The sequence below is a fragment of the Pseudochaenichthys georgianus genome, chromosome 4, assembly GCF_902827115.2.
Source record: "Pseudochaenichthys georgianus chromosome 4, fPseGeo1.2, whole genome shotgun sequence".
In the NCBI taxonomy this organism is placed as follows: domain Eukaryota; kingdom Metazoa; phylum Chordata; class Actinopteri; order Perciformes; family Channichthyidae; genus Pseudochaenichthys; species Pseudochaenichthys georgianus.
Window position 1 is genome coordinate 9,195,070 of NC_047506.1, and position 26,902 is coordinate 9,221,971.

At 39.4% G+C, this 26,902-nt stretch overlaps 2 protein-coding genes across 3 annotated transcripts; one reads left to right on the plus strand and one right to left on the minus strand.

Moving 5' to 3' along the window:
• Window positions 1–534: 534 nt before the first annotated feature.
• ubxn6 (UBX domain protein 6) lies at window positions 535–7,959 on the minus strand. Its single transcript, XM_034080322.2, has 11 exons — window positions 7,776–7,959; window positions 6,158–6,315; window positions 5,480–5,538; window positions 5,231–5,359; window positions 5,014–5,111; window positions 4,792–4,867; window positions 4,599–4,683; window positions 4,282–4,501; window positions 3,451–3,581; window positions 3,193–3,341; window positions 535–2,430 (listed from the first exon to the last, which is right to left on the minus strand). Exons 1-11 carry the CDS (start codon window positions 7,856–7,858, stop codon window positions 2,305–2,307), a joined length of 1,314 nt encoding a protein of 437 aa, XP_033936213.1. The 5' UTR covers window positions 7,859–7,959; the 3' UTR covers window positions 535–2,304.
• Window positions 7,960–9,534: 1,575 nt separating this feature from the next.
• Window positions 9,535–25,392, plus strand: uap1 (UDP-N-acetylglucosamine pyrophosphorylase 1). Of its 2 annotated transcripts, XM_034081839.2 has the most exons (11): window positions 9,535–9,635; window positions 11,867–12,181; window positions 13,778–13,982; window positions 14,802–14,977; window positions 15,081–15,253; window positions 20,060–20,253; window positions 20,414–20,554; window positions 21,836–22,024; window positions 22,266–22,307; window positions 23,333–23,399; window positions 24,570–25,392. In XM_034081839.2, the coding sequence occupies exons 2-11, from the start codon at window positions 11,899–11,901 to the stop codon at window positions 24,660–24,662; spliced, it is 1,563 nt and encodes a 520-aa protein (XP_033937730.1). In that variant the 5' UTR covers window positions 9,535–9,635; window positions 11,867–11,898; the 3' UTR covers window positions 24,663–25,392. The 2 variants fall into 2 exon arrangements, with proteins under 2 accessions (XP_033937730.1, XP_033937732.1); XM_034081841.2 differs by lacking the exon at window positions 22,266–22,307 and having other exon boundaries at window positions 24,570–25,391.
• Window positions 25,393–26,902: the final 1,510 nt, after the last annotated feature.

Consider the following 26,902-nt stretch of genomic DNA (forward strand, 5'->3'; position numbering starts at 1 on the left):
TATTGATTCAGTTTCATGTTAACCTTTTTAAGTGCAAGTTTAAAGAAAACAACATTTAATTTATTTCTGTATAATCAATACTAGGGTATTTTTCTTTTGGTCTACATTTTAGGGGGAAAACTCAACTGTTTCAAAATGAATGCCAAATGCATTGGCTTTTATATCATAAAAACTACTTGTGCAGCAGTGCGTAAAACTGCTCAACAACAAGCCTTTGGAAACGACACATTTCCAACCTGGAAAGTCACTATTCGGTAGAGGCATCTTTGTCAGTGAAGTTGAATTTGCAAACACTGCTCTGCCCAGTGTTTGCAAATTGTCATTAAGTTCTAATTAATGTAAATGTGTTCTTCTCTTGAAAGAAAGGCTCAATTGCTCAGGGACCAACTATATGAACTGTTAGCTGTAATTCTAATGTATTTGTTAATGTTAACTAAACGTTTCCATCCAAAGAGCTTTCCAGGAAACTCAGCATATGGTTCTTGTATGTGTTTTTAAAGTAGCTCCCCTTTAGGAACATGAAGTTAAACAGACTCGCCTCAGAACTGTTTATTAAACAAGTTATGATGCAATGCCAGCGATCTCTTTAACAGGCAGGTTGAAAAGCAACAGATTACAACTCAGACGGTCTGCACACATCACTACTACTCACTCGGGATCTATTAAGGTTACAATGCACAAAACATTTAGATGCCTCCATTAAATAAAAGACAGCAGACATGTTGCTGACGTCCATCTTAGTCCTCAAACTCGGGTTGTGTAGTCAAATTGTACACATGACAAAGCAGCTGAAACAGGTTTTAGTTGCTCAATTAATAATATTACAGGTTTTATGAGGTGACAATTATTTATTCTGTAAAACAAAAACAATCCAGGCCTTTCTTCCACTTTAGTGTACAACCCCCTTTGGATGTATCAGACAGAGATAAGCAGTGAGAGGTAGGTCGTCTTCTTAACCAATCACAAGCAATTATAACTAGCTTTTACATATCTGGTGTGCATACATCAACTGCAAAACCACTACCAAAATAAATGTATAAATCACCCTAATGATGTGTGATAAGGGTGAATTGAAAACATACATTTAATTCTCATCTCATTCAGTGAGATGGTAGATTAACTGCATGTTCACGTGCTGTCTACCACCCTGTTTGAAATACCAAGGAAATGTGTTTGATACAAACAAATACATGACTTAAGACAACACAAGTCCATGCGGCCAGTTTTGACAACAGAAATATAATTAACGCCAGCCAAGCAAGTAAGCTGCAATCACCATGGTTTTTACTACAGTATACAAGAAATTATATTGGTATTAGAATCAACTTCACATTGTCCTCTTAACCCTACAGTAACAGTGTCTGTTCGTTCTGTCAGCAGGATTACAGAAAAACTACAGGCCCGATTTAAAAGAAACTTGGTGGAAGGGTGAAGCACGGGCTAAGGACGAACACATTACATTTTGGAGTGGATCCAAATCAAGAGGCGGATAAAAAAAAATGTATTTGGCGGAGGTGCCATTCTAGTCTGTAAAAAGACGTCTCCGTTTTGGACTTCAATTTTAAATCAAATTATCAAGAAAGACATGTTCGATTAGGGTCCAGGTTTATGCTCGTATGAATAAAAATAAATAACATTTGGAGTTTTAGTTACTACCGTAGAAGTATGTTGTACAACAAGAGTGTGAGGCCACTGCAGAGGACGAACGGACAAGCTAGACTTGCATCAGACCGGACCGTCAGACAGACAGAACACTGTTTAAACTGGAGCACCACCAAACAAGACTAATAGCATTCAAGTCGAGGCCAGTGCACAGACACCAAACGGCTTTTAAATGGCAAAAGCTCTGTACTGAGATACAAAATACTCTTTTCTCTTGATCAGTCAGGGTTAATACAACAGTTTAACTTCAAAGCAAGGGGAGAAAATGTCGCCACAGTTACAACAAGGTCCGTCAACATGCCACACGAAGAACACCTGACTGACAGGTAGGTGATGTTAGACCTTCCTCTGTTTCCTACACAGCCTGTACATTCACGATGCAACAAAACCAATCCTTTCATCTGTTAGTAACCGCCTCCCTCAGTACAACATGTAGCTGAGAGGGGACCCTATCCCCACATGGAGGGATAATGCTCAGCAAAACAAGCGCATTTAGGGGAAGTTTCCCCTATTTTATCACTGCTACCGACTTGAAAGTTAGCATTTGTAAAAATAAACGTATCACTAGTCGTTTGTAAATGGGCAATTCCACCCCAGGAGGGCCACAGGGGGGAGGCAGCAGGGAGAGATCGGGGGAGGGTCTTAGCTCAGGGTCCGGATGGTTTCCAGCAGGGAGGGTTTGAGTAGAGCGGGGCTCTTCCCACCCGCAGCTGCAATATCCGCCTGAACGGCCGCATCCCAGGCAAACGTGAGCAGAGCTGCAGGGACCTGAAACATGCAGACACACACAGTCTGATTTGATCTGCAGGAGTGTTAAAATGCTGGCTTGTGTGAAGAGGACACCATGGTTTGTATTAGGACTATAATTCAAATGTTTATTCATTCATTTGAATTACATTTTGTGTTTGTTTCAATACTATAGTGCAGTGGTTCCCAACCTGTGGGCTGCGGCCCCCTTGTCATTGCAAGTGGGCTGTCAAATAATTTGCAAAACATGATTTGTGTGGAAACATTTTCATTATTAAGATTTTTGTTTTAGTTGAAAAAGGTTGGGAACCGCTGCTAGAGTATAGACAATGACATAAGGCTTGGCATGAGTTATGAGGTCGAGGTAGGTTAGAATGGAACATTTTAATTTAGTACTTGATCTGTTGCACCAACCTAATTTGCTCCTTCCAAAGACATTTAAAAAAAGAACTGGTCTCAAATTCACTTTCATAAAATAAAATAATAAAAATGAAGGAATAAACATTTGGTTCTCAGGTGTAGCATTGCATCATGACAATGAATGAAGGAAAATGTTATTCAATGCAATAAAGTAGGTTGTCTATTATTATTTGTATCGTTTTGGACAACGCTGGAGATCCATGTCACAGAGAAACATGTGATATCAATAGTTGATCAACTCAATTCATCATTAGGGTTGTTTACTGTAAAAAAATAAAGCATTTCAATGTCACAGCCTTATCTTTAAATCTAGGGACATTTCATGTTAGGCAGTTCAATGAGAAGACTCTGGTTTCCACTCACCAGGTTACACTCTGCGAGAGCCACCTCTTCAGACTCCTGTAGTTTCTGGCCTCCAGGAGCGATGAGCTCAAAGGGCTGCCAGCCGTCCACCAAAGACTCCCGGATGAAGGCAAACAGCACGGGCAACCGGTCCCACGCATAGAAGGTCCCTGCAATCACACATCATCTTCAATGCCTAGTTTACATTTACATCAGGACTTTCAACACTTTTATTTGGTTTTGTTCTGATTCTGAAAACAAGGAAAAAGAAGCTCTTACCCTGAAGCAGGGATCCATCAGGCAGTCGGATCCGGAGCAGAGTGTAGTTGTATTTCCTTCTCTCCCTCTGCTCCTCCTTCTCCCTCATGACTTTAGTGCGCAGCATGGCGTTCTTCTCCACCAGCTCACTCCTAGGAAACACACATGTTGTAGAGTGCAGGTTGTTCCAATGAATGATGGACCACCAGACAACAATCTGGGTGGTTGTGCATATGGCACATTTGTTATTTCCGTGGCTAGACTGAGGTAGCACGTATAACGGGGATAACAACTGAAGAGTTCAGTTACTTTTTATACATTATTTATGCATTTGTTTTGAGGATGTTTGCAATCATGGTCAATTACGTGTGCTCTTTTTCTGTTGTTTTGTTCTCTCAGCCATAAAACCAACCTCTATTTTATGCTTCTAGATTCTAGAAGATGTCCCCGTTTAATCCCCCCCCCCCCTTATGACTGGGAATCTGTGCAGAAAACAATCTTTAACCATCCAGCTTGATGTGCAGGCAATTATGTGGTTGTTTTGCAACAGCCTGGCTTGTGAATGAATGCTTGTTGCATAATCTGATATAGTGGTAATCCGAGAAAATGCCCCCAAAATCAAAACAAGATGCAATACATAATTACACGTTTGCACAGAGCTACAGGATGCATGCATTGTTTAATTGTGTTATTTTTGCTCTGGTGCAGCTAATTATCAGCTTCAGCTGATCCAGAATGCTGCTGACAGGGTTGTGACAAGAACCAGAAGAGGATCAGAAAAACGACATAATTCATGTATAAATGTAGTTCCTATAACTTCTGCTGTTCAAACCATTCACTAGGCGTCTGTACCTCTGCAGTTGTTCCTTCTTGAGCTCCTCCGATGTCATGTTGTAGAACTCCGGCGGCAGCTCGAAGCGCTGAGCGTTGGGAGACGATCTGAACACTTGCGGCTGTCTGTCCAGCTGAGCTCTCACTGGCTCTCCTCTCTGGAGACGGTCCCTCCTCTCCTGCATCAACTCCAGGGCGTCAGGGCTGTACTCCAGTAACACCAGGAACTCCTCGTCCTCCTCTGTACTCAGGGAACGGCACAAAACAGAACATGTCATTTACTTCTTCTGTTGACTAAGATAAGGAATTGTTAATCATGAGCATCAGGACTCACTTACCTTTCCCCTCTACAGGAAGCATAATGCTTGTGAAGCCCAGGGCCTCCAGGAATTCTCTACTGCCCTCCACAGAACGAACTTTCTCCTGAAATCAAACAAAAGGGTAAAATATATACAATATGGCAAAAAACATTAATAATGCTTATTCTCGAAGGGATGAGGTTCACATCAATGAGACCCGTTTCAGACTTACCTGGTACACCTTGTTGCCGAGTTTAATCTTCCTGTATTTCTCCTCAGTGGGATTCTTACATATATTTTCAATATACCTAATGTCAAAACAATGAAGAAATAGAAAATAACAACAGCCAAGAGCAAGCATTAAAGTAAATGAAGATCTTTAACTGACGACAGACAGCAAGTCAAAACTGGAATCAAGGCCAGCATGATGATCCCTTGATGTGATGTGTCTTACTTGCTCATAATGTCGATAGCAGCCTTTACTTTGTCTCGGTCTTTGTTAAATGTGTGGATCATCATAACAGAGGCCTCCACGGGATCCTCCTCAAACCGCTGACAGTGAACACAAAGGAACACAACAATACTTAGTATTATAACATTCAGCCATATTCAGATGAAATCATTGTGTAACAAACAAGCTGTAAATCAAGCAGTAATATTTGTAGACGTACCATTAAAATGGCCTCTTTAATGTGTACATCCCTGTCACTCTTAGCTAAAGTGGCTCCGGTTAGCGGACAGGTGAAATACACACCTGACACTGAGAGACAGGCGGGAGCCATCACTGGCACTTTGGATCTCTGGAAAGAAATGTTGTTCACAAATATCATGAGACAAAATGCTAATCACTGTGAGAAATGAATAATGTTATTGGTGACATTTTCAAACCTTGATGTGACAGCCAGTCCCTGTAAACATACCTCCTCTGATTCTGCCTTGTCTTTTTCAGCCAGTGACGCCGCCTCCAGTTCTCTCTTGACTATAAGCAAATCGTACAATTATATTACTTTGCTACAACCCATTGTCTTCACATTCAAATAGATCATGAACAATAGAAAACAACATTGTTATTCTTAAAAGGTCCCCTATTATACTGTTTTTCATCAATACATTATAGGTTTCAGATATATACAGCACTTGTCTCTGAAGTGTTTGGCTCGAAATACTAAACAGATCATTGCAGCATTACCCATAATCCCCTCTGTTTCAGCCCTGTTTCAAAGGTGTCTGTCACTTTTGATGAAAATAAGGAGCCACGCTCCTCTGAGAGACATTTGGTTAAAACACAATGGAGCTCTAGGAGGAGATTCAGGTGATAAGGTGTGGTGGGGGGGGGTTACACAAGCCAAAACAACTTTATGACATCATAAAATGGAAAAAAAATGTACACAGAGGGGACACATGTTTATGCATACAAGACATGAAAAAGTGCATTTTGCATAATAGGTGACTTTTAAATCAAACTATTTTTGAATGCAGCCCAAAGAATATAAGCGTGTGCATCTAACGTTAGCTATGAACACAAGGCAAGCCGTACTTTGTTATTTTGACTGATTAAAATGACTGAAGCAGTGTTGGAATAGGGTGATTTGCCTCACCCTGGTTCCTGATGGCATCCTGCGAGGTGCCGACCTTTGGCCGGGGAATCTGTTCAATTCTAGCCAGGGCGGCGGCTCCAGCCCTCTGGGACCCTTCACTGGGACCATGGCGATTCGGCCTGGCACCGGAGCCGCTCTGCATCACATCAGGCTTGGTACTGCAGGGGACAGAAAAGCAATGTGAAGAGACATGCAGTTGTTCTACGTAGGGCTTCAAATATCCATTCCCAAATAAATGTTGCTTTGATAAATACTTCCTATAGCTGAATCAATACAAGACAGAGATCATCATATTTGATGCAAGAGCCCAGAGAAAGCAACAGTATATAAACCTTTAGTTATTAGCCTTACATACTAAGGACCAGGTCAAAAGTCTTGGAGTTATGTTTGATTTACTTGTTTCCTGTTACAAAAGTGTATCCTTAGTCTCTGTTCTTAGTCTACCTAGGAATCTGAAGGACTGTAGTTACATCTTTAAAAACAGACATATCCTTATAGCTTGGATTTGACTTAGAGTGCCTCATTCCTTTTTTTTTAAAATCATAATGTTCTAAACACTTACCCACTCCAAGCCTTTAATTGAGTAGATGCATAACAAAAACCTAATGTGTATTACAGATTTATGACTATATGTTACATAGTGTTAATCTGCATTTCAATTTAATCTTTAGGTTCCCAGCGTTCAGAAGTTGACCAGCTACGTCCCACTGAGGATAGCACGACATCCCCAAAAAGAGACAGTGGGTCTTTTTGATCTCTTAGGTTAAATGAATCAATAATCATAATCAATAATGTAATAAACATAATTTTTAAATACTTCATTCTGTATGATAAGTACTTAAACTTTGTATTTTAGGTATATTTTGATGCCAATAGGTTTGTTATTTTACACAAGTCATGGTTTTAGTTATTATAATTTAATATGAACTACTAAATAAATCTGTAAAATAAATGTAGTGGAGTAAAAAGTACAAAATTGTCTTTCAAAAGTGGTAAAAAAAAGTGCCTCAAATGTGTACTTAAGTACAGTACTTGAGAAAATGTACTTAGTTACTTTTCACTGATAATCATAATCAATCATATAATAAACATCATTTTTTAAATATGATCAATAAATAAACTGTTTGTAATTTAGGTATATTTTGATGCCAATAGTTTTGTTATTTCACACCAGTAACACTTTTACTGTTACTTGAAATAGGTACTTCTACACTGTGGTATTAGATCTGAGTACTTCCTACACCACTGACAGGAGGATTATTTCCAGTCAGTCTGTTGGGTGTCTTAAGTGTGAGTAAAAGTCACTTTACGTTACTAAGACTATTGGCTAAATAAGATTGTTCTGGGATTAGCTCCACTGAGAATAGATGGGCGACTCCCGCTGCAGAGCTTTAACGTTATATAACACATTATGCTAACGTCGAATACACATTTAGCCCAGTTACAGTAACATCTCTCATCAGTAGAGTTGTTGTTAGCTTAATGACATGCTCATCAATAATGACTATTGACCAGCATGAATATGTACTAACTCAATAGTGCAGCCGATATTAGACTACAGTAGCTAAGGCTAGCTCTAGCGGTGTAGCTTCAGTACAAAGTAAAGTTTGTTATTTGCCTTGTGTCGTCAGTTAGTTTCTTCCCGGGTCCCGCCGTTTTAAACTTCATGTCTTTCTTAATGCCATCAAAAAGCTTCTTCATTTCCCTTAGTGGTCACAGAAATTGTTTATCAAACAAATAGATGAACAGCTAGCAGAGGAGGATCAAAACAAACTCAGCTGATCGCGAAATACTTCCGCTTTTTCTTCTTCTTCTGCTGATCTAATGGCGGTGCAACCGTTACCTATAATGTGCATTCCGCCACCTACTGTACATGATGGTGTACAATAAATAATCCCCTGGACTGTTTTACAGCTTTCTGTGTGTTGAGTTTACTTCACTGTTATATTAACCAAGAAATAACCTTAATGTTGTGTTCCAATGCTTTTGCCACTAATTCATTTCCATATTCAAACCCTTGCTCTTACTTCTGATTTCATTTTGTACGAATAAATATAATGTAAAATGTCACACAAAATCAACGCAACGCAATGCCTTCCAGTGAACACAGTGAGGCACTGCAACATTACTTTCATTTCAATGCAGACGTGACATCATAATCAAAATCTAGCATACTTTGAGGACAGTTTTTCAGCAAAAGTACTTAAAAACTTTACGCCTTTCCTAATTGACATTTAGTATCTCGACTCCGACAGGAACATATCATTTTCCTTTTCTTTTTTGACATGAGAGTCCACAGTATGCTTTGGCATCAAGGATTTGTTTTCGTATTGAAGGTGATGGGTTCAATGGGTTAAATCCCTACAGAAGAGGATTAGGGCCACATGAAAATGTGGGGGTGTGAAAAAACCAACCAATACCAACCAGAACAACATAGCAATTCATACATATGTTAATGTTAATAAATGTAGAAATAGCCTACATTAAAGATATATCATATGTTTTCTGTTTTATTCTAAATTTATATATTTGTTTTACTTTTGTTTTCTTGTTTATTTATTTATTCTTGTATTTATCTCCAAAAATAATTATTTCTGCTTTTTTCACATTTCTTTATTCTTGTATTTTTTTATTCCTGTATTTATTCTGTATTTATGCATGTATTTATTTATTTACTTATAGAATGTTATGTCCTCCATACCTTTGTGCTTGTTGGGTGCATAAAGGTACAAATTCACACAAAAATCACATCGCAGCATTCATGGACGTTCATGGTTTTTAAAACACATTGACTTTGGTCCAGAGATCTATGCATTGGTTTTCCATGCAGGTGCTCGAGGTTCAACACCAATGGGAGGGACATGTTGTCTTCTGCTATGCTGATGTTAAATTTGGAGGCATTGTCCCCACCACTTTTTCTAACAAAATGACGCCCATGGTGATGGCACAGTAGGCCTACAAATAAAACAACCAAAACAGCTTACATGACAAACAGAAAATACAAAATAGTAAAGAAAATACATCTGAAAACAATAATGTATTGCTTTAACAAACCCCGAGGGACTTACTCCAACAACATGAATACAAACAAATATAATAAAACAAAAGTTACGGGGCGTTTACAGTCCATAGTTTTCGTCGGTTCAGCATTGAAGTGATATTTTGAGTGAATTCTTCCATCCGTTGATATGGTCCTGAACACTTAAATATTAATATTTATACATACAGTGTTTACTAAATTAAATCACCAATAATATCAGAAAGTTCTTGTTTTATCACTTTTATAAACCTAATTTGAGGATTAACTCAACGGAATTTCCGACCAGCATTTGAAGCACTTGAATACGCCTGTGCCACGTCACTGACACTGACGTAGAGGAGGTGGTGTCCGGGTGGGAGGCGAACTCTCCAGTACAATAAACCCCTCAAAGACTAGCATTAATGGTCTTTAAACCAAGAGGAGTAGTTGTCAAGAGAGGTAAGAGTTTAATATTCCAGGCATGTTATCTTTTAAGTTTTCATTGAGCTGCGCTAACTGTTAGCTGCACAGTTAGCGGTTAGCTGCTAATATCTGCTCAGCTGTCACTGCTGACACCAGAAAGAGGATGAATGTAGTTTGCAGAGAAACCACACTTTTTGTTATAAGAACACAGCTTAATGTACCGGAACAGAATTTATCTCACGTTATTTTTGTTATTTCTATTCAACCGTTAACACATTGTTTTATTTTACTTGTATTCTTATTATGCCCGTTTATATCGCATTTGTACTATCTGTGTTTCTGTCTAATTCGGTTGCTGCTATACGATCTGAATTTCCCCACGGGGGTTAGCAAAAGTCCTTCTTATCCTATATTATCTCAATTAATGTTTCCATGCTAATATTAAATGTCCTCTGCTCAGTGGTGTAAAGTAACTACATTTCCTCAAGTCTACCTCATTTTGAGGGGCTTGTACTTCCATAGTAGAGTATTTCCATGTTTTACCCTAACCCTTTTTACTTCTACCCCACCACTACAATTCAAAGGTTAACAGTGATTTTGACTTATAATTTTAAATATATTCAACACTTAAATAAGACTTCATTTACACCTGGAGTGACATTCACAAGCTACCCTGCAGTATACATACAAAGTAATGAAAACTAGCTGCAGCTTTGATAACACTTTAATGCATCAATAATTACAATCAAAACATATCATTTATGATTCTAACAAAGGACTTTTACTTGTAACAGAGTATTCCTAATCACTGGTACTTCTACTTTTACTTAAGTACACAATCTGATTACTTCTCCCACCTCTGTACATGTGAAACCTTCATAATCCTACCGAAGGTTTCTCACACCGCCTCATGGAAACAACGTTTGAAAGTATCACGAATGCTTTGAATTAGAAATAAGGCTATACCATTCACGTGTCAAACAGCTGTGTATTTAAAATATATATATTGCTCCATCTTGCTGTAGCCCTTATCATCCCATTACAATGCTAAAACGTCTCCTCCAGTATTAGTGTGAGGAATTCCTGGTTTAGCAAGATGCTCATTGTGGGTTCAAAAAAACACATTCATTAATCATTGCACCATTTATTAAAATAATTTCATTGCCTACGGTTCCAGAATAAGAGGTAAATGTTATGCTGGGTGTGCATTGTGTTGTCACTGATTGTTCTGGTTTAACAAGCAGCAGTGAGGCAATCTGATACTGAGGTCATAATAACTCATAAGTCAACAGAACAACACCTACTTTAAAACGTTTTGGCTTGCCATTGAAGAACTTTTGTCTTTCCTATATTAGGACCAGTTGGTAGTTATGTGATGGAAAATACCAAATTCCTTTCATTATGACTGCATTTATTTATTTACCATACAAACTGTTTGTGTTTATTCCTAAACAAAATCAGATTTAGTCTACAAATAGCAGTCTTTAAAATCCGACATCTATGATATGTGAGAAATGGTGGAATACATTTCGGCTCTTGTCTTTATAACCCTCACATTTCAAGAAATATGATTTGAAGATTTTCAATTGTTCTTTTATTTAATTATTAACTTCCTGATAAGATACAGTTTATAATCTGTTTGGGAGCCTTGATCGAGGTGATAAGCAAAACAAAAGTTTCATATAGTACATGCACTAAAGGTAGTGTAAAAAGAGGCCAAAAAACAATATGAAACATCCAACTACGAGAGGCTACGAGAATCAAGGAAAATAAAGTCACTCGATAAAAGCATCAACATTATTTATGATTAAGATTAAGATGGACTTTTATTAATCCCTCGTGGGGTTATTGTTTCTCTGCATTTGACCCATCCTAGTGTTAGGAGCAGTGTGCTGCCATTTTGAACGGTGCCCGGGGAGCAGTGTGGGGAACGGTGCCTTGCTCAGGGACACCTCGGTAGCACTTGGTCTTGCCGGGACTTGAACTGGTGACCTTCCAGTTGCCAAGCCAAGTCCCTATCGACTTCGCCACCACTGCCCCATTTAAAAACGTATTTTACAAATATGTCAAGAGTCCTCAGGTTTCACTAAAGTAGTAGTATGCCTTGAAGCTCATTCCAGGCTTGCAGGGTGTCAAAAGGTGAAGAATGATTTACTCGGCTCTGCTCCAGTGTTTGGGACAGTTAGGAGAATTGTCTCTGATCTAGCTAGATGACTCCGATATCCTAATTAGTAACCACATATTTTATTTTTAAATCTGTCTTTCAGTGTGGCAGAGTTAACCAGAAGCCCTGTTCATCATGGACCCAAACGCCAGCGGACTCGCCATGAGGTTGGCTGAAGCCGGCCAGTCTCATCTCCTGCAGTTTTGGAAGAAGCTGGGCCCCAAGGAGCAGGCCGATCTGAACCATGACCTGCAGGGGATGGACTTTAAGGAGATCAATGGATTCTTCCAGAAGGCCATGGAGACGTCCAGCAGCAGCAAACAAGAGAAGATGGACGCTCGCATGGAGCCGGTGCCCAGAGAGGTGCTGGGCAGTGTGACGAGGGACAGGGAGAGCCTCAAAGACTGGGAGCTAACAGGTGAGCTCCATTCAACTGTTCCTGCCCACAGAAAGTGCATTCATACAGCTTCTGTGTACGCCTGAATGTAACACCTCTATTTGAGCAACGTACTACACGCTCTAAGGAAACCAATCTCTATGGCTGCTCGGAAGTTACTATAGTGGCTTATGTCCTCTGTAAAAAAAGACAATATTTAGTTGTATTGAATGTATTACAATTTAATACAGTAGGAATTAACATATGAGTTATCGCAAGACTTGCCTAGTTACTGCAGGAACAATAATCCTAGAGACACTGAGCAATTAAGTCTGGCTGTGAACCAAAAGAATTGGCCCACAGGTGAGGGAGAGGGAATATTTCCTGGTGTCAAACAGCGAAGCCTTAAAGGGATTAAAACATCACATGGTAACCCATATGCTTGATTTCATTTATGGGACAGAGGGCGTTCTTGTAGATGACTTCCCACACAAAATCAACATTTAACAAAAACATATTAAAGGAGGCTGTGGCTCAGTGGATAGTATGATGGACTTCGAATCAGGGGATAGCAACGACATGCCCAGGGACACAACGCCCAGGGACACAACGACACGCTGACTGCAGTGAGTCCCTCTGCAGTCAGCGTGTCCCTGGGCAAGACACTTCACCCATAATTGCTCCTGTGGGGATTGTCCACAGTACTGCATGTATGTAAGTCGCTTTGGATAGAAGCGTCTAACAAATGACATGTAATGTTTAATAGTTTTTCTAGAAATCCACATCATCAACAGAACTCTTTTGCTCGCTGTGTTTTTGCAGAACATTTTCCCAGTCTCCTGCGTAGTTATGAAATAAGAGTAAGCTTGCGTTGTTCATTATAATTTGCGCAATCCCCCTTTGCAGTGGGGGTCTGACCATTCAGTGAGTCTCTTTAGTGGGGGTTTTCCTCCTAGGAGAGGATGACAATAGAGGCAAGCAGCAGAGAACATCTGTTTCTGATTTGGGTCTGACGTAAATAGAGTTGCTGTTTGACCCTCATTTATGAGATCACTGTGCTCTGTCAGTACCAAATCTGTGTTCAGGGATGTGTCTGTGTGTGGAGTCAAAGTCTAGCAGGCCCGCCCAGGCCACTGACATAAACCTTGTCTATTGGTACTTATAAGAAAGAAGAGCTATCAGGGTCACAGCTGTTTGTGTAAGATAAACTGACCCTGTTATAAAGCGTTCAACCCATGAACCACAATAAAAGCAAACACTCTTGTGTAGAGTAATTAGATTTTAGGGCTTATGTCAGCAATGTAGTTTAGGAGTAGTCATAACATGATGGACATCTTATTAATGCATTTGATTAGCAACGTTTGTTATAATTGATCTAAGACGAGCCTATGATACAAATATACAATGATACAAGTATATTAATTGCCATGGGTATATTAATTGCCATGGGTACAAAGGAATTTGTAAATCTTATTTTTTGCAAATAAAGTTAACATTTTGATGTAAATTACTTCGGAAGTCAAGACATTTTTGGTTCTTGCATTTTATAAGTGTTTCACAAACTCTACCATGAACACTTTATAGGGCAAATATTCTTGCTTCTATGTATAGTGACTGTCCTGCTCTGTGCTCCTTCAGGTCTACACTGCATCTCTCAGAGTAAAGTGGCGGTCCTGCTGTTGGCCGGGGGCCAGGGAACCAGACTGGGGGTCTCTTACCCCAAAGGCATGTACGACGTGCGGCTGCCGTCCCACAAAACCCTCTTTCAGATCCAGGCCGAGCGCATATTGAAGCTGCAGCAGCTGGCTGAGCAGAAGCACAAAATCAAGTGCTGTATTCCCTGGTAAGAAGTCATGTTGTGCTTTAGGACGCTTATTTAGGAAGAGATGACTAATGAGATGAGATGATGTGTCTTTCGCTGCTTTATTTGAAGAAGAAGAAAAGATCAAAGCTACCAAATACTGTCTTGTCTTCTCATATTAAGAATCAAAGCCATTTGTTGTAGTTGTGTTGCTTGACGATTAACTGGGTCAAAGCACTGCCTCAAAAGGAAACTCAGTCAAGGAATTACAGGAAAAGGATTAATTCCCCGTAGGGTGGATCAAAGGACAGTTTGGGTGATGGATTTAACAGGACATTTGTGCAGTGCATAAAGTTTACATAACAATGCAGTTAGAGTTCAACAGTCACTGGGAATTAGGTCAGAATTGAAGTCAGGTCCGTTTCTGTAAGGAAGTTCTTTCCTTTTGATTGTCTGTCATATACTTCAAATGTATATGTCTCTGGCTTGGGTTGATGTCCACTTTGTTGTAAATTGTATTTCTGTGAAGAGGCGCTAAATAAATGTCTTTTGCATTTTAAAGATTAAAAGACATTTTAGCATTTACTTGAAGGGTTTTCTCTCAGCAACCTGTTGTTATAAAACACTTTATTTACTGATAACTATATTTACTTGCTATTATTTACTGAGGCTATTGTTTTTTAAAATGCATTTGATTTTTAATGTTTAACTTCTTAAATGCTTGTTCTTTCTTTTTGTTTTTAAATGGCCTCTCAATATTTTCTTAACATCTTATTGTTAATATGTGTATCTGTCTCAAAAGAAAATGGCCTTGCGTCCGAATAGCGCTCTTTAACTACATTCCCCCCACTTTGCCTTCAGGTACATCATGACCAGCGGCAGAACAATGGAGTCCACAAAGGAATACTTCTCAAAAAGCAACTATTTTGGCTTGGAAAAGAACAACATCATCTTCTTCCAGCAGGGCATGCTACCAGCCATGGACTACAGCGGCAAGATCATCCTGGAGAACACAGGAAAGCTCTCCATGGCCCCTGGTGAGCCCACTGCAGGATTTGTGACTTTTGCTCCCATAAAAGTGTCTTTGTGTCTTATTTGCCAAACTTGATTCCAACATGTGTCTCTGTGTTTGTTTTTCAGATGGGAACGGGGGTCTTTACAGAGCTCTGGGGAACCAAAGCATCATGGACGACATGGAGCGGAGGGGAGTTGGATTCGTCCATGTGTACTGCGTGGATAACATCCTGGTCAAAGTGGCTGACCCCTCCTTTATTGGTTTCTGTGTGAAGAAGGGAGCAGACTGTGGAGCTAAGGTTGGTCACACACCTTTTATATTGATGTAAAATATGTCTTATCTGAATGTTGGTGCTAATTAGGTGGGTCTGTACTGAAAAGGCTTCATTTCTAACACTGACAACATCAATTACTGTTCATCTTTTTCTTTTATTTTACATCATTTTCATCCCAGTATTTCTACATAGTTGCTCATAAAAATTAGGCAACTATTGTAAGTATTTTACTATTATTTATAAGTAGATCTTTGGTCGAAAGACTGCTTACCCTCCCACTTGTTCCACAGAAAGTGAAGCAGGCAGTGACAAGTAACAGGCATTGTGGATTTAATTTTTTTTTAAAAAGGCCAACTTTAATTTAAACTGATGAATTATTATAAATTATTATAAATGATGGACTTTTTCTGAGGGACAATTGATGTATATTTAGAGCGATTAAAATCATAAATATGAGACATTCAGAGCATAATTGAAAACCTAAAAGAAGCTAAAACTGTGATTTCCTAGTGTGACTAGAGTAGTCCATCTCGATCACAACATGATGCTGCCTAGTGTAACTTTTTACATGTATTATTGTAGTAATAATGTTCTTTTTAGTTTTATTCTATTAAGCTTAAGCAAATGTAATGGCCAAGTTACAACTGAGCAAGTGTAGACTTTCTGATGTCCTGATATCAATGAGAAATGTGGAGCCAGGATATCATACAGGCGTGTTTTTGTTGAGGGGTACCCGGGTCCACTGATGCCGAGCAAAGTAAGCGTGTTGGTGTGTATGGTTTGACCATGTCCTGAAGAAGGAGCAGACCCCTTCACCGCATGGTAGGCCAGTAAAGGGAGCGGAGGAGTGGTGTAGGGTGGGAACACTTTGCTAGGTCAAAAAACAGTCGAGCTGTCATATTACATCATTGAGATAGTAAGATTAGCAGCAGCAGGTTTTAGATTCCAGTCGTAAAGATGATCTGTCTAATTATTGTGCACCTGCAATAATGATAAGCTCAGTTACCTTGTATCAGGAAGTCATGATAATACTGTAAGAATGCATGCACACAATGGTTAGAATCTATCAAGTAGGTTGAAGACACATTAGCTATACAAATATTGATGTGTGTAAAGCAGGGGTGCCCAACCAGTCGATCGCGGTCGATCGCAGGCAGATTCCCAGTCGATCGCGAGATCTGTCTAAAAATAGAACAACAATATTCTGTTTTGTCGTTAATGTCCTGATACATAATCGTCCTGTGCCAGAATAATGCACTTGAACGCATCACAGCTTTGTGATTGATGATGTAGGCTAATATGAATGATACAGTAAGTGCGACACGTCGGCGTCTTCTCTGCATACGGCAGTTTAAACTGTATTTCCTTTATCCTGTAATATGACTTGAGAGATTTAAACTCCGCACACTGAGTTGATCTCTTTTCTATAGACGCCGGAGGCGGGCAGCGTCAGGTACAAACAGTTATTTAGCCTTCCCAAACCTGAGCCTCACGCGCCGCCTATGCGTGTCGGTCACGTTCTTGCGAAACACATGAAGTCTTTCAAAGACGGCGAAGTTGTGAAAGAAGCATTCCTGGAGGCTGCCGACGCGCTTTTGGGGGACAGTAAAAATAACAGTAGCATTTCAACAGGTTTTTGATATAATAAAAACTCAAGTTAGATACCGTTATTAATCAGGTGTAAGTTTTTGTTTGTTTGAACTTATTCATTATAATTATTGTACAAAATGGTATAAGAATGCAAACTTAAATTGATTATAGTCTATTATCAATTCAGGTTAAGAAGCTAGTGTTGCTTGCATCCTATTTTTTAAAGGCATTTCTTTTTATACTCTACTAAAATGCAACAAAAAAGGGTTTGATTCTATTAATTTAGTCATTTTTATTGCACTTTGGCAGCAGATTCCTGTGTAGCCTCAGATCTGAGTTGTCTTATTAGTAAGCCTAATTTATACTTTTGGAGCAACAATATTTTTATATAATGGCAAAGAAAGGGTTCAGAGTCTTTTCTTTTTTTCCTGTGTCATATGTGGCAGCACTGTTCAATGTTTCTTGAAAACATTACCCACTGTAGTATGTGACGTGTGAATAAACTCCAACTCTGTATCAACAACACTGTTGTGTAGCTTCAGTTAAATACTTGTATGTGTGTAGATTAGAAAGAGGTAAGATAAAGGATAGTATTTTATGAAGTATTAATCGTACAAAGGTCAGTTTTATAAAAGTAGTGTGTATTTACCTGGTAGTAGGCTGTCAGTAATGGCTACGCCTCTCTATTTGGACTGGTAGATCTCGGCAAACTGGTAACTTTAAAAAGAAAAGTAGCTCTCGGTTCAAAAAAGGTTGGGCACCCCTGGTGTAAAGACTGGGATCCAGTCTGATCAGTCGCTCTAGTTTTTCTAAATTCCTCAAGCTCCTGAAAGGTTACTGGTACTGCTGTGTGTGTCTTGTATTAAAATATGTGGTTGGTTTGCAGTTAAACTATCAGTTTCTATAAAAACCTCCACAGCTCACCACTGGGAGGCGATGTAGGCCTCTTTGTCTACTTTAGCCTTCTTGTCTACAGCTTTATAGGAAATATGAGGTTAGGACCTCAGTCATCTTTAACTTTTCATCAGGTCTCAGATCACATGAGTTTGATATTGAGATACCACTTAGGACCGAGTGTGCTTTCATTTTAGAAATCAAAAAAGATTCTCAAATAAAACGGTTGAACCGGAAACTTATTTTCTACTAGTGAATAAAACATGTTCATGATTAAAGTAGATTTCTTTCTCTTTTTGTTTGATTTATCTCTTTGTTGTTGTTTGACTAGTAATATGTATCGGTGCAGCCTCACCAAACGGGTCCATCAATGTGAGATGTGTTAAGGGCGTTGACCCACCGGAAAAACTGGTCCGTTTTGTGTGACCGAGACTTTCCTCTTTCACATATGAATCACCATAGACTATAGAAAGTATCCCATTACATTGTGGATAGATACCATGTACATTAAAGCAAAGGCTTGAATCCCAAATGTTCTCTCTTTTATTTTGATCAGAAATGCAGTCACTTGTTGAGCCTGTGCAGGTTGAGAACACAGAGGGTAGGAGGGAGAACAAATAAGACTATGTTTTATGTTTAAAAGTGACAAAGTTCAGTAACCAAGAAAGTGTTAGGGAAGACGTGTCCATCACAATTCAGAACAAATAGTTGTAAAAAGCTGGCAGCTGGAAGTGACTTGCTGAACAGATCAAGGATTGAGAGTTGTAATCAGATTGGTTGTAAAAATAGTTATTGCCATGGTTGCCACAAATAGGTGATTCAAACAGTTATAAACATTAATCTAGAGGGACAGATAATAAAAAGAATGCGTTCACTTGAGATAACGTTTTTGGCCTCTTTTTCTGAGTTAACAAGATAATAATCTTGTAACTCAGAGAAAAGTAACTCCAACGAGAAGCTGTCATTTACTAAGAACCTCAGTGCCATGGAAACAAACATGTCCCGCCAGTGTATTTTAAATCCAGCAGTGAGAAACCTGTGTGAGTGCAACTGAGGCACGTATGCCTGATTGTCTCCTGAGTCACCACGTAGCCAGCCTGAATGTTCATTTCAGATTCATCATCTTATATCCAGGAAGCTTAGCTGTTTTATATGATTCTGTCTATAAAGGGCAACGTCCAGCAGAAGTCCTAAGGAGCCTGCGCCAAGTCAAAACTAAATACAATGCCACGTACAGTATATTATATATAAACAAGTATCTTCAAATGTATTAAACCAAAATAAAACTGGATGAAACTACACTGTTTATTTTTTTTAAACTAAATGTTTGCTTCCATTAAATCAAGCTCTCAAATCATCCCTATTGTGCTTTTTGGGGTTGGAACTTTAGAGTTATTCATGCATTTATGACTAACCATTGCTGCCAGAATGTTCTTAATTGGAAAAATCTAATTATTTGTATGCCCTGGGAACTCCATCAAAAACATCTTAATACACAATTTATTGTATTCTCAGTTCTTTTTATACGTGTTGCTTCTACTTCTTAAATCAAACGTATCTGAGGTCATGTTTGTAAGATCTAGTTCTTGTGAGATCCTCAGACTGACTCTAGAAGACTCGTTATTAGCAGGACCACAGAGAGTTTTCATCCTACTTTGTATATTTTCCAGCGCACGCAGAATACATCTGAATATTTAACTGTGTGGAACTAAACACTGTCCAGACTCCTATTTGACATTTGAGTTGTGCGGTGGAGCAGAGATGGAAGGATCAGATCAGAGCAGAGTCCCACCCTCCCATCATAAATGACTGAACTCCATTTCATGTGGCTCCCCCTCCCCTCCCCTCCCCTCCCCCTCACTCCACCCCGCTCACCAACCCCTCATCAGGACTCCACTCTGTCATTAGCATCCAGCAGCAGATGGGGAGAAGGGTTTTTACTTTTCATTCAGTGAAGACTTGAACTTATCGGCTTTAAAAAGTAAATACACTTAAGAAAATATCTTTTTTGATCCGACTTAAAATATCAGAGAAACTTCAACTTTAGGCTTATTTGTACTCTTTCAACTAGTGCTTCATTTTTCTCATACTGTGAAATACTCTTCTCACCCTCTGTCTGAAACCAGAGTCCAGTCTGCTCTGATTGGTTAGCTGGCCGGCTCTGTTGTGTTCGGTCGAATGCTTCGAGATTTGTTAACAGTTTGACATTATCTATTGCATCAGTGGCTGTTAAGCCTTTTGTTTAAGACCCTGCTTATTCGATCCAGTGCAACTGTGAATCACAGAGCCCTCTCAGATACTCTGTTCAGGTCAGCTATAAAGTCTTCTGGTTTTAATCTTTTCCAGGTGGTGGAGAAGAACAATCCCACAGAGGCGGTGGGCGTGGTCTGCAAAGTGGATGGACGTTATCAAGTGGTAGAGTACAGCGAGATCACCCTGGCAACCGCTGAGAAGCGCAGCGCTGACGGCCGGCTGATGTTCAACGCAGGAAACGTGGCCAATCACTTCTTCAGCTTCTCTTTTCTGAAAGACGTAGTGCAGTAAGAACAATGCACCCTGAACATTTGGAACGCTTTCATGAAGTATTGTGCTCTTTCATCAGTAGTTGTGCTTTCTTGTTTTGAGAACAGTAGCTCCATATGATTATAAAGTTAATACGCTGCCATGAACCAGCTTCTTTTTTCTTTGTTTGTCCAACAGGAAGTACGAGCCACAGCTGCAGCACCACGTGGCCCAGAAGAAAATCCCATATGTGAATGGAGAGGGTCAACTAATCAAACCAGACAAACCAAATGGAATTAAAATGGAAAAGTTTGTCTTTGACATCTTCCAGTTCGCCAAGTGAGTTACAGTGCGTTTTTTTTTTCCATAGAGGGCACAGAGTGTGAGAGAGCATCAGCAGCAGACAGCCTCTCACCTCAAAGTAACGGTCTTAAAGTATGGAGAATACAATGAATATCCTATTCTCCTTTTGAGAGGTGGCTGGATTGCATATGTTCTTTTGGCAGCCCTCAGACTCTGGGTTTTACTAGTCCTTGATCTGTCCTTCCATGCATGAACCAACTCCATTTTCCAGTCCTGATCTCTATCCACATGCCCCAGTGCTGCCATTTCTTCAAGGTCTGGTCCAGCAGACAGAGCCTGCCAAGCTCTGTGCAGGAAGATGGAGGTTTATGAGCTGTTCACTCATTCCTCCTCCTCCAGCGCTGCATTACATCAGCTCTGAGTCACGTTGCCACTAATAGAACTATACATCTAATGAAAGGATTCCTGTAAAGATTGAGTGATGGAAAAACTATGCAGCCATGTCAGCTTCCCTCAAGGCTTTCTTTAGTTTTTAAAATAAATAGAAAACGTTTTCTGTGTTGTCGAGGAGATGGATTACAGTAGTGCCCAAGCTGGCAGAGTAGCAGCTTTAGCAGAATCCAGATGAGCTAACTTAATTTGCAACTGGATATTTTTCTCAACATTGCTGGCTTTAGGATCTCCCAGTCTGCTGTGTGAATATAGGTCATATACAGTATATGTGGCCTTGTGCCAAATATTTAAATTGGCCTGATGTGATTATTTAGCTCCTAGAAACAGCTTCAGTCTGTGAGGGCATTTTGGCATAAAACATTTAATTGGATTACATTACGCACACTGGCCAAAAAATATATTTTCTTTTTTTCTATACACAATTATTTCAGAGAGATTGGCTGTAACTGAAAGGATACATTGTCACAAATGCCCTTTAAAAATGCAGAACTCAATGTTTTTTTTGTCTTCTTGCTCCTACAAAAAATGACTACATTTTAATTTACCGGTAAGAACACAGTGTGACATACAGTGCAAAGGCTGATGTGTTTAATTATTTTGTACAAGACACTAGAGCACTTTACTTGCCAATAGCACCAATAGCAATCAAGCAATCCTTAATTGATGAACCATACAACTATGTAGGTCCTCAATTTGATCAATTCAGATATTCAGAAAAACGTTTTAGGTCGTATATGCCCATTTAGCTACCTGCATATCAACTAAATGCTGCTTTAAATCTGCGTTGTGTAGTTTTTTGAGAACTTCTCATTGTCCACCCTTTACTCTGTTGTGCTAATGTCTTGTTTTGTGTGTGTCAAACAGGACATTTGTGGTGTATGAGGTGCTGCGGGAGGACGAGTTTTCCCCGCTGAAGAACGCCGACAGTCAGGATGCAAAAGATACGCCCACCACAGCCAGACACGCCCTCATGTCTCTGCACCACCGCTGGGTGCTCAACGCAGGGGGACACTTTATCGACGAGAACGGCAGACATGTGCCCGCCATACCGAGGTGACCGCAGCCAGCCTGTTAAAACGCAGCACCGTGCATGTCACTTCACAACACACACACACGCATCGTGTTTGGCATGAGCACAGAAGCGGGTTCTTCGTGGTTGCTCCAGCCTTTAACACTTTGTGTATATATGCATTGGCTTTTTTTTGGTGTTATAAACACTATATTCTTTTAGCCTCACACTTCCCCTTCTCTCATGCTTTGTCTTGCTCCTGTGTGTCCCGTGAAATGTTTCCAGAGACGGAGCGGCAGGCAGTGTCACAGATGATGGCAACAGAAAGTAATTATCGTCCCCTGCAGTACCGAGTGCATGGTGATGGGGTTCTGTCTTTCTTTCCCTCTCGCTATTGAAACGTTAACACTATATCTTCTTCTGATCCGCTTGCCTTCATTACCACTGAAAAGAGGAATCTGCGTGGACGCATGAAAGGCTGCGGCCAATCTTCTGTCTCTTTGCAGCCGGTTGTGATGAAGGGAATGACAGCGAGGATCAGTTTAGACGACTGTATACGCAGTGCTCTCTGCGTCCTGGTCAGATGATGTGCAGTCATAATGACCTGCTGACAGATCATTATCCCCTCAGATGGTTGCTACTAATAAATACGTTATATTGCATGCTGGGTAATGGGTACTAGTTAGACTTTGTGGCTTGCAGCTTTGCAATAGACGATGAACCTGTTGATTTGTGCAAAATGGTTATGACAAGCCTATCCATTCATTGCTTGCTTGTCAGTCTTTTGGGTTTAAATCCACCTGCTTTTTTCCGCAGACCTAATAATACATTAGCATGTGCTTCAATAACATTTATAGCCCCCATGAATGTTATTCTGGCTCTTAAAGGGTGTGCTTTTTGCTCAATCAGCTTTTCCTTCATTCTAATGATACAGCTGTGTGGGCAGCTGCTCAGAAAACACCCGAAGCACCTGATGTGTGGTCAGTGATTCTTGTCTGTAATGATTATCTAGAAATTAACAAGTTGAGTGATGGGAATGTGCTGGCAAGTTCCCCTGGTTTTTTAAGAAAAAATGGGAGGAGATACCACCACATTACCCGTCATTCATTTGTTTTCTTCTAGAGGAAGTCTGTTATGGGTCAGAGGGATAATCACTGGTCATGTTTGGGAATAACGAAGCTCTAATTCTCTGCCTTTGAACTCTAATCACAAGCTGCAGTCGAAGAACAGTTGTGTCAAGGATGCTCAAAAGCTTCTCTCAACTACCGTCCCTCTGTGCTTTCATGAGACAATCACTCTTCTCATTCTGTTTTTTTTTTTTTTCTCCCTGAATTTGTTCCTTTCCAACACAGCTTGAAGGACGGAACAGACCTGCCAATCAAGTGTGAGATCTCCCCACTGGTGTCCTACGGGGGAGAGGTAAGGACGCGAGGAATAATGTATAAAATGTAAACTCCAGATGTTGTTCTGCTCCTGCAGTCGACCTGGAATAATCTGTACACCCACTCGTATTTTCCTATGTTTGTTCTCAAATGTGTTCTTTAGAAAGGGCCTAAGAGGTCAAATTAACAACATAGCCAGCCAACTACCCATTTAGAGCAGACTGGGCTCTGGTTTCAGACAGAGGGTGAAAAGAGGTGCCGCAGCACAGGCAGTATAAGGGGGGAAAGAAATACTTTTTTTTAACATTTAAACATGTCACAGTAGAGGAAAAACATACAAATTTGAAACCTGTAATAATTCCAATTTAAATTGAAAGCCAAGTTGCCAGTTAAATTAAAAGGTCATGAGACTGCAGTGTCGTGTGCACAAATGGAAGTTGAAAAGAAAAGTTGAGATAATTAAGCCTAGAAGGCCCAAATGAGTCAAAATAGGGTTCAGCATTGTCAAACATTAAGAAAACTTTAAATAGGTCTGCAATTGTCATACTTCTGCAGGAACACCAAACAAGCAGTCATGTTTAGTGTCAGAAGTGATAAAGTAACACAAGAAGGAATGCTATTATTCAATCATTGAAGGCTGTATCCAGATCCAGTGTAAATACATTACAGAGTTTGATCTAAAAAATTAAATTGATAAAACAAGGAAAAATATAATTGTAATTATTAGATTTGATTTAAAACAGTTTCTCCTTTAAATCCCTAATATTATATAACTGTAGAATTGAAGAAAACAAGATAACCTTTATGTTGCACATACATGTTGTCATTAATGTGCGTAGATTGATTTTCTACCTAAATAATCAGAATTAGAAAATCTTTATTGTCATAAAACTAAGAGGCTTCTTTCAATGCTGTAAAGAAACTAAAACATATTAATAAAAGAAAAGGCAGAAGTGGCAGCTTAAACAGAGCGGGAGGTTTAGGAGCATGTGTTTGGTTGGTTGTAAGAGGGACGAGGCGTGTCACGTGTAAATGTATTATTGGTGCTCGATTTGACAGCCTGAACTAGCCCGCAGACGTCACCCCATTAAATGTCAGTGTGGTTATTTACAAACAAGAAAACATTGGTAAATGCATAAGTGGGAAGAACATTTCTTCATAAGAGCGGTTGGTGAATGTCCTGATGGTGTTATTTACTTCTTTCAAGGGTCTTGAAGATCTGGTGAAGGGACGAGAGTTCCATCCAAACGTGATGATCGATGAGATGGGAGTCCACGAGCTGGTGAAGAACGGAGTTTAGACAATAAAGGAGAGAGAGAAAGGGAACACCAAAGACCAACCTCCCTTTGTCTCTCAACATTTTGCAGAGGGGAAACTGTGATGTCATCACTGTGCAATAACAAATATCGCGTGCACATTTTCATGAAAGAGACTGTCTTCTCTGAGCCAGATGAATTGAATCGTTTACTTTTCTGCGCCACGTTTTCTTTCTGCTTCCTACGTTAATATCATATTAAGTTCATATTTGTTATGAAGAGCACTTGAACATAGCATAAAATGAAGTACGAAATTCCTTTTTTACTGACTGGATGAAGCAGTCTTCAGGTGCATCTATTTATTTAGCTTATGAGACTTATTTTTATATGTACTGATAGATGCTCTATAGGTGGAAATGACCATCTACTCATTTTACCTGGTGATTTTTATACAACATTGAACTGAGAAGAAATAATCAGAAAAGTGCTTATTAGCATGTAATCTAGGTACATGGTACGGGATGTGGGGGGTATTTATAATATCTGGTTCTTTTCTGCTTGCAATCGTTGAAGATCAGATATTATCCAGCTTTAAGAGATGATTTCTATCTTCTTTATTAAAGAAGTTTCCTAATTGGAAAACCAACTGAACATGTTGTCTTTTGAATGTGTGTGGTTACCTGTGTGCATCCAGGATGTCTATTTGATTCTCACAAATGTCCCCACAGATCCGTGTGAAGTTGAGGGGTAAAAAAGATAAATACCATTTATAATATTAAAAAAAATAGACATAGGCCATTAAAAGTGCTTGCATATATACAGTATTTTGTTCAAGATTATAAATAAAGTATTTTTGATATTTTTCTTTCTTAATGTTAGGAAGTATGCTACAACTCCTGCATTTGAGAAAGTACCACAGCCAGTTCTCCTTGTAAAAATACCTGTTTTAACGTAACTTAACCATGATCTTTGTTCCAAAATATGTAATTGTGGTCCTCAAGTTTGAGAGAATCGATCAGGAAAATTGTTGAGTTTTATGTTTAATACGGTGTGGGAATTCTGTTTACAGTTTATCGTGGCTTTGAGTGTGAAGACACAAAAAACACTGGGAAATAAGTAGCCTATTGGTAGATTTTCAAAAAAAATCAGTAAACTATGTGAGTTACAGTTTCTGGTGTCTTGAATCAGATTGTCCAGCACATGGTTTATATTTAAGATGGGCCAGAGCATGCAATGCAGCTCTGGAGATATTCAGGAAATATTATTGTGGCTCCTTTCTGACTAGTTTTTTTAATGTAGTCCCTCCATAACTGCATTATGTGTACTTAGGCAGAAAAGCCTTTTCAGACTATTTGTACTGTGAATGTTGTGCTACAGAGATCTTCTATTCAACGTGAAACGAGTCCACAGCGTCCAGAGCCATGTTGGCAGGTAGGCTACTGTATGTGAGGCTGTACTTCGGCACAGCAGTGCTTTTAGCCTTTAGTTTAGCTGAATGTTAAGCAGGGTACAAACCATGGTACAAACCATAGACTGGTACAAACATGGATGTATAATAGCTTAGCCCCGTGTTAGCATGCTAATAGTTGCTAACATTTCCACAGCTACCTAAAAAGTTTCTGAAAAAGTTAAGAAGACATTGAACGTTTTTTTAATATAGACATAAGTCATTAAAAGTGCTTACATTTATATATTTTGTGGAAGAACAGAACCGAAGTTATTTTGATATATTTTCATTTCATGTTAGTAAATAGGCTACGTTTTGCTGGATGAAATACCTCATTCATACTCTCGCACCACCTGCCTTAAGAAATTATGAAGATAATTATCCAAACTATCTTTGTGTAGGATCCTTGAATATGCGGGAACTGCAAGTGTTTGAAAAGTAGGCTACTTACATTTGATGTATAAGAAGGCGTTGGAACCCTGATTTGCACCATACAGAAAGGGCAGCTTATGCAGGCGAAATAAAAAAATGTAAACCTTGAGAATTGCACCCAATGAGAAAATAGGAGGTCAACAAATGATTAGAAGGGAACATGATTGTTGTATTAACATTTCACTCAAAACTAAATGTCTTCCTAAGACAACCACGCTAGAGAAACATTCAGGGGATGAACCATGTCAGAAGGCTTCTCTGGGGACCTTAGCTGTAAGTAAACATGTCACAGTTCAACCCATTGGATAGTTGTTGAGATATTTCACTCAGGACCATTAATTGGCAGAACAACAGCCAACATTATTATCCCTAGAGTGCTAGACGGCCTAAAAATGGTCAAAAGCA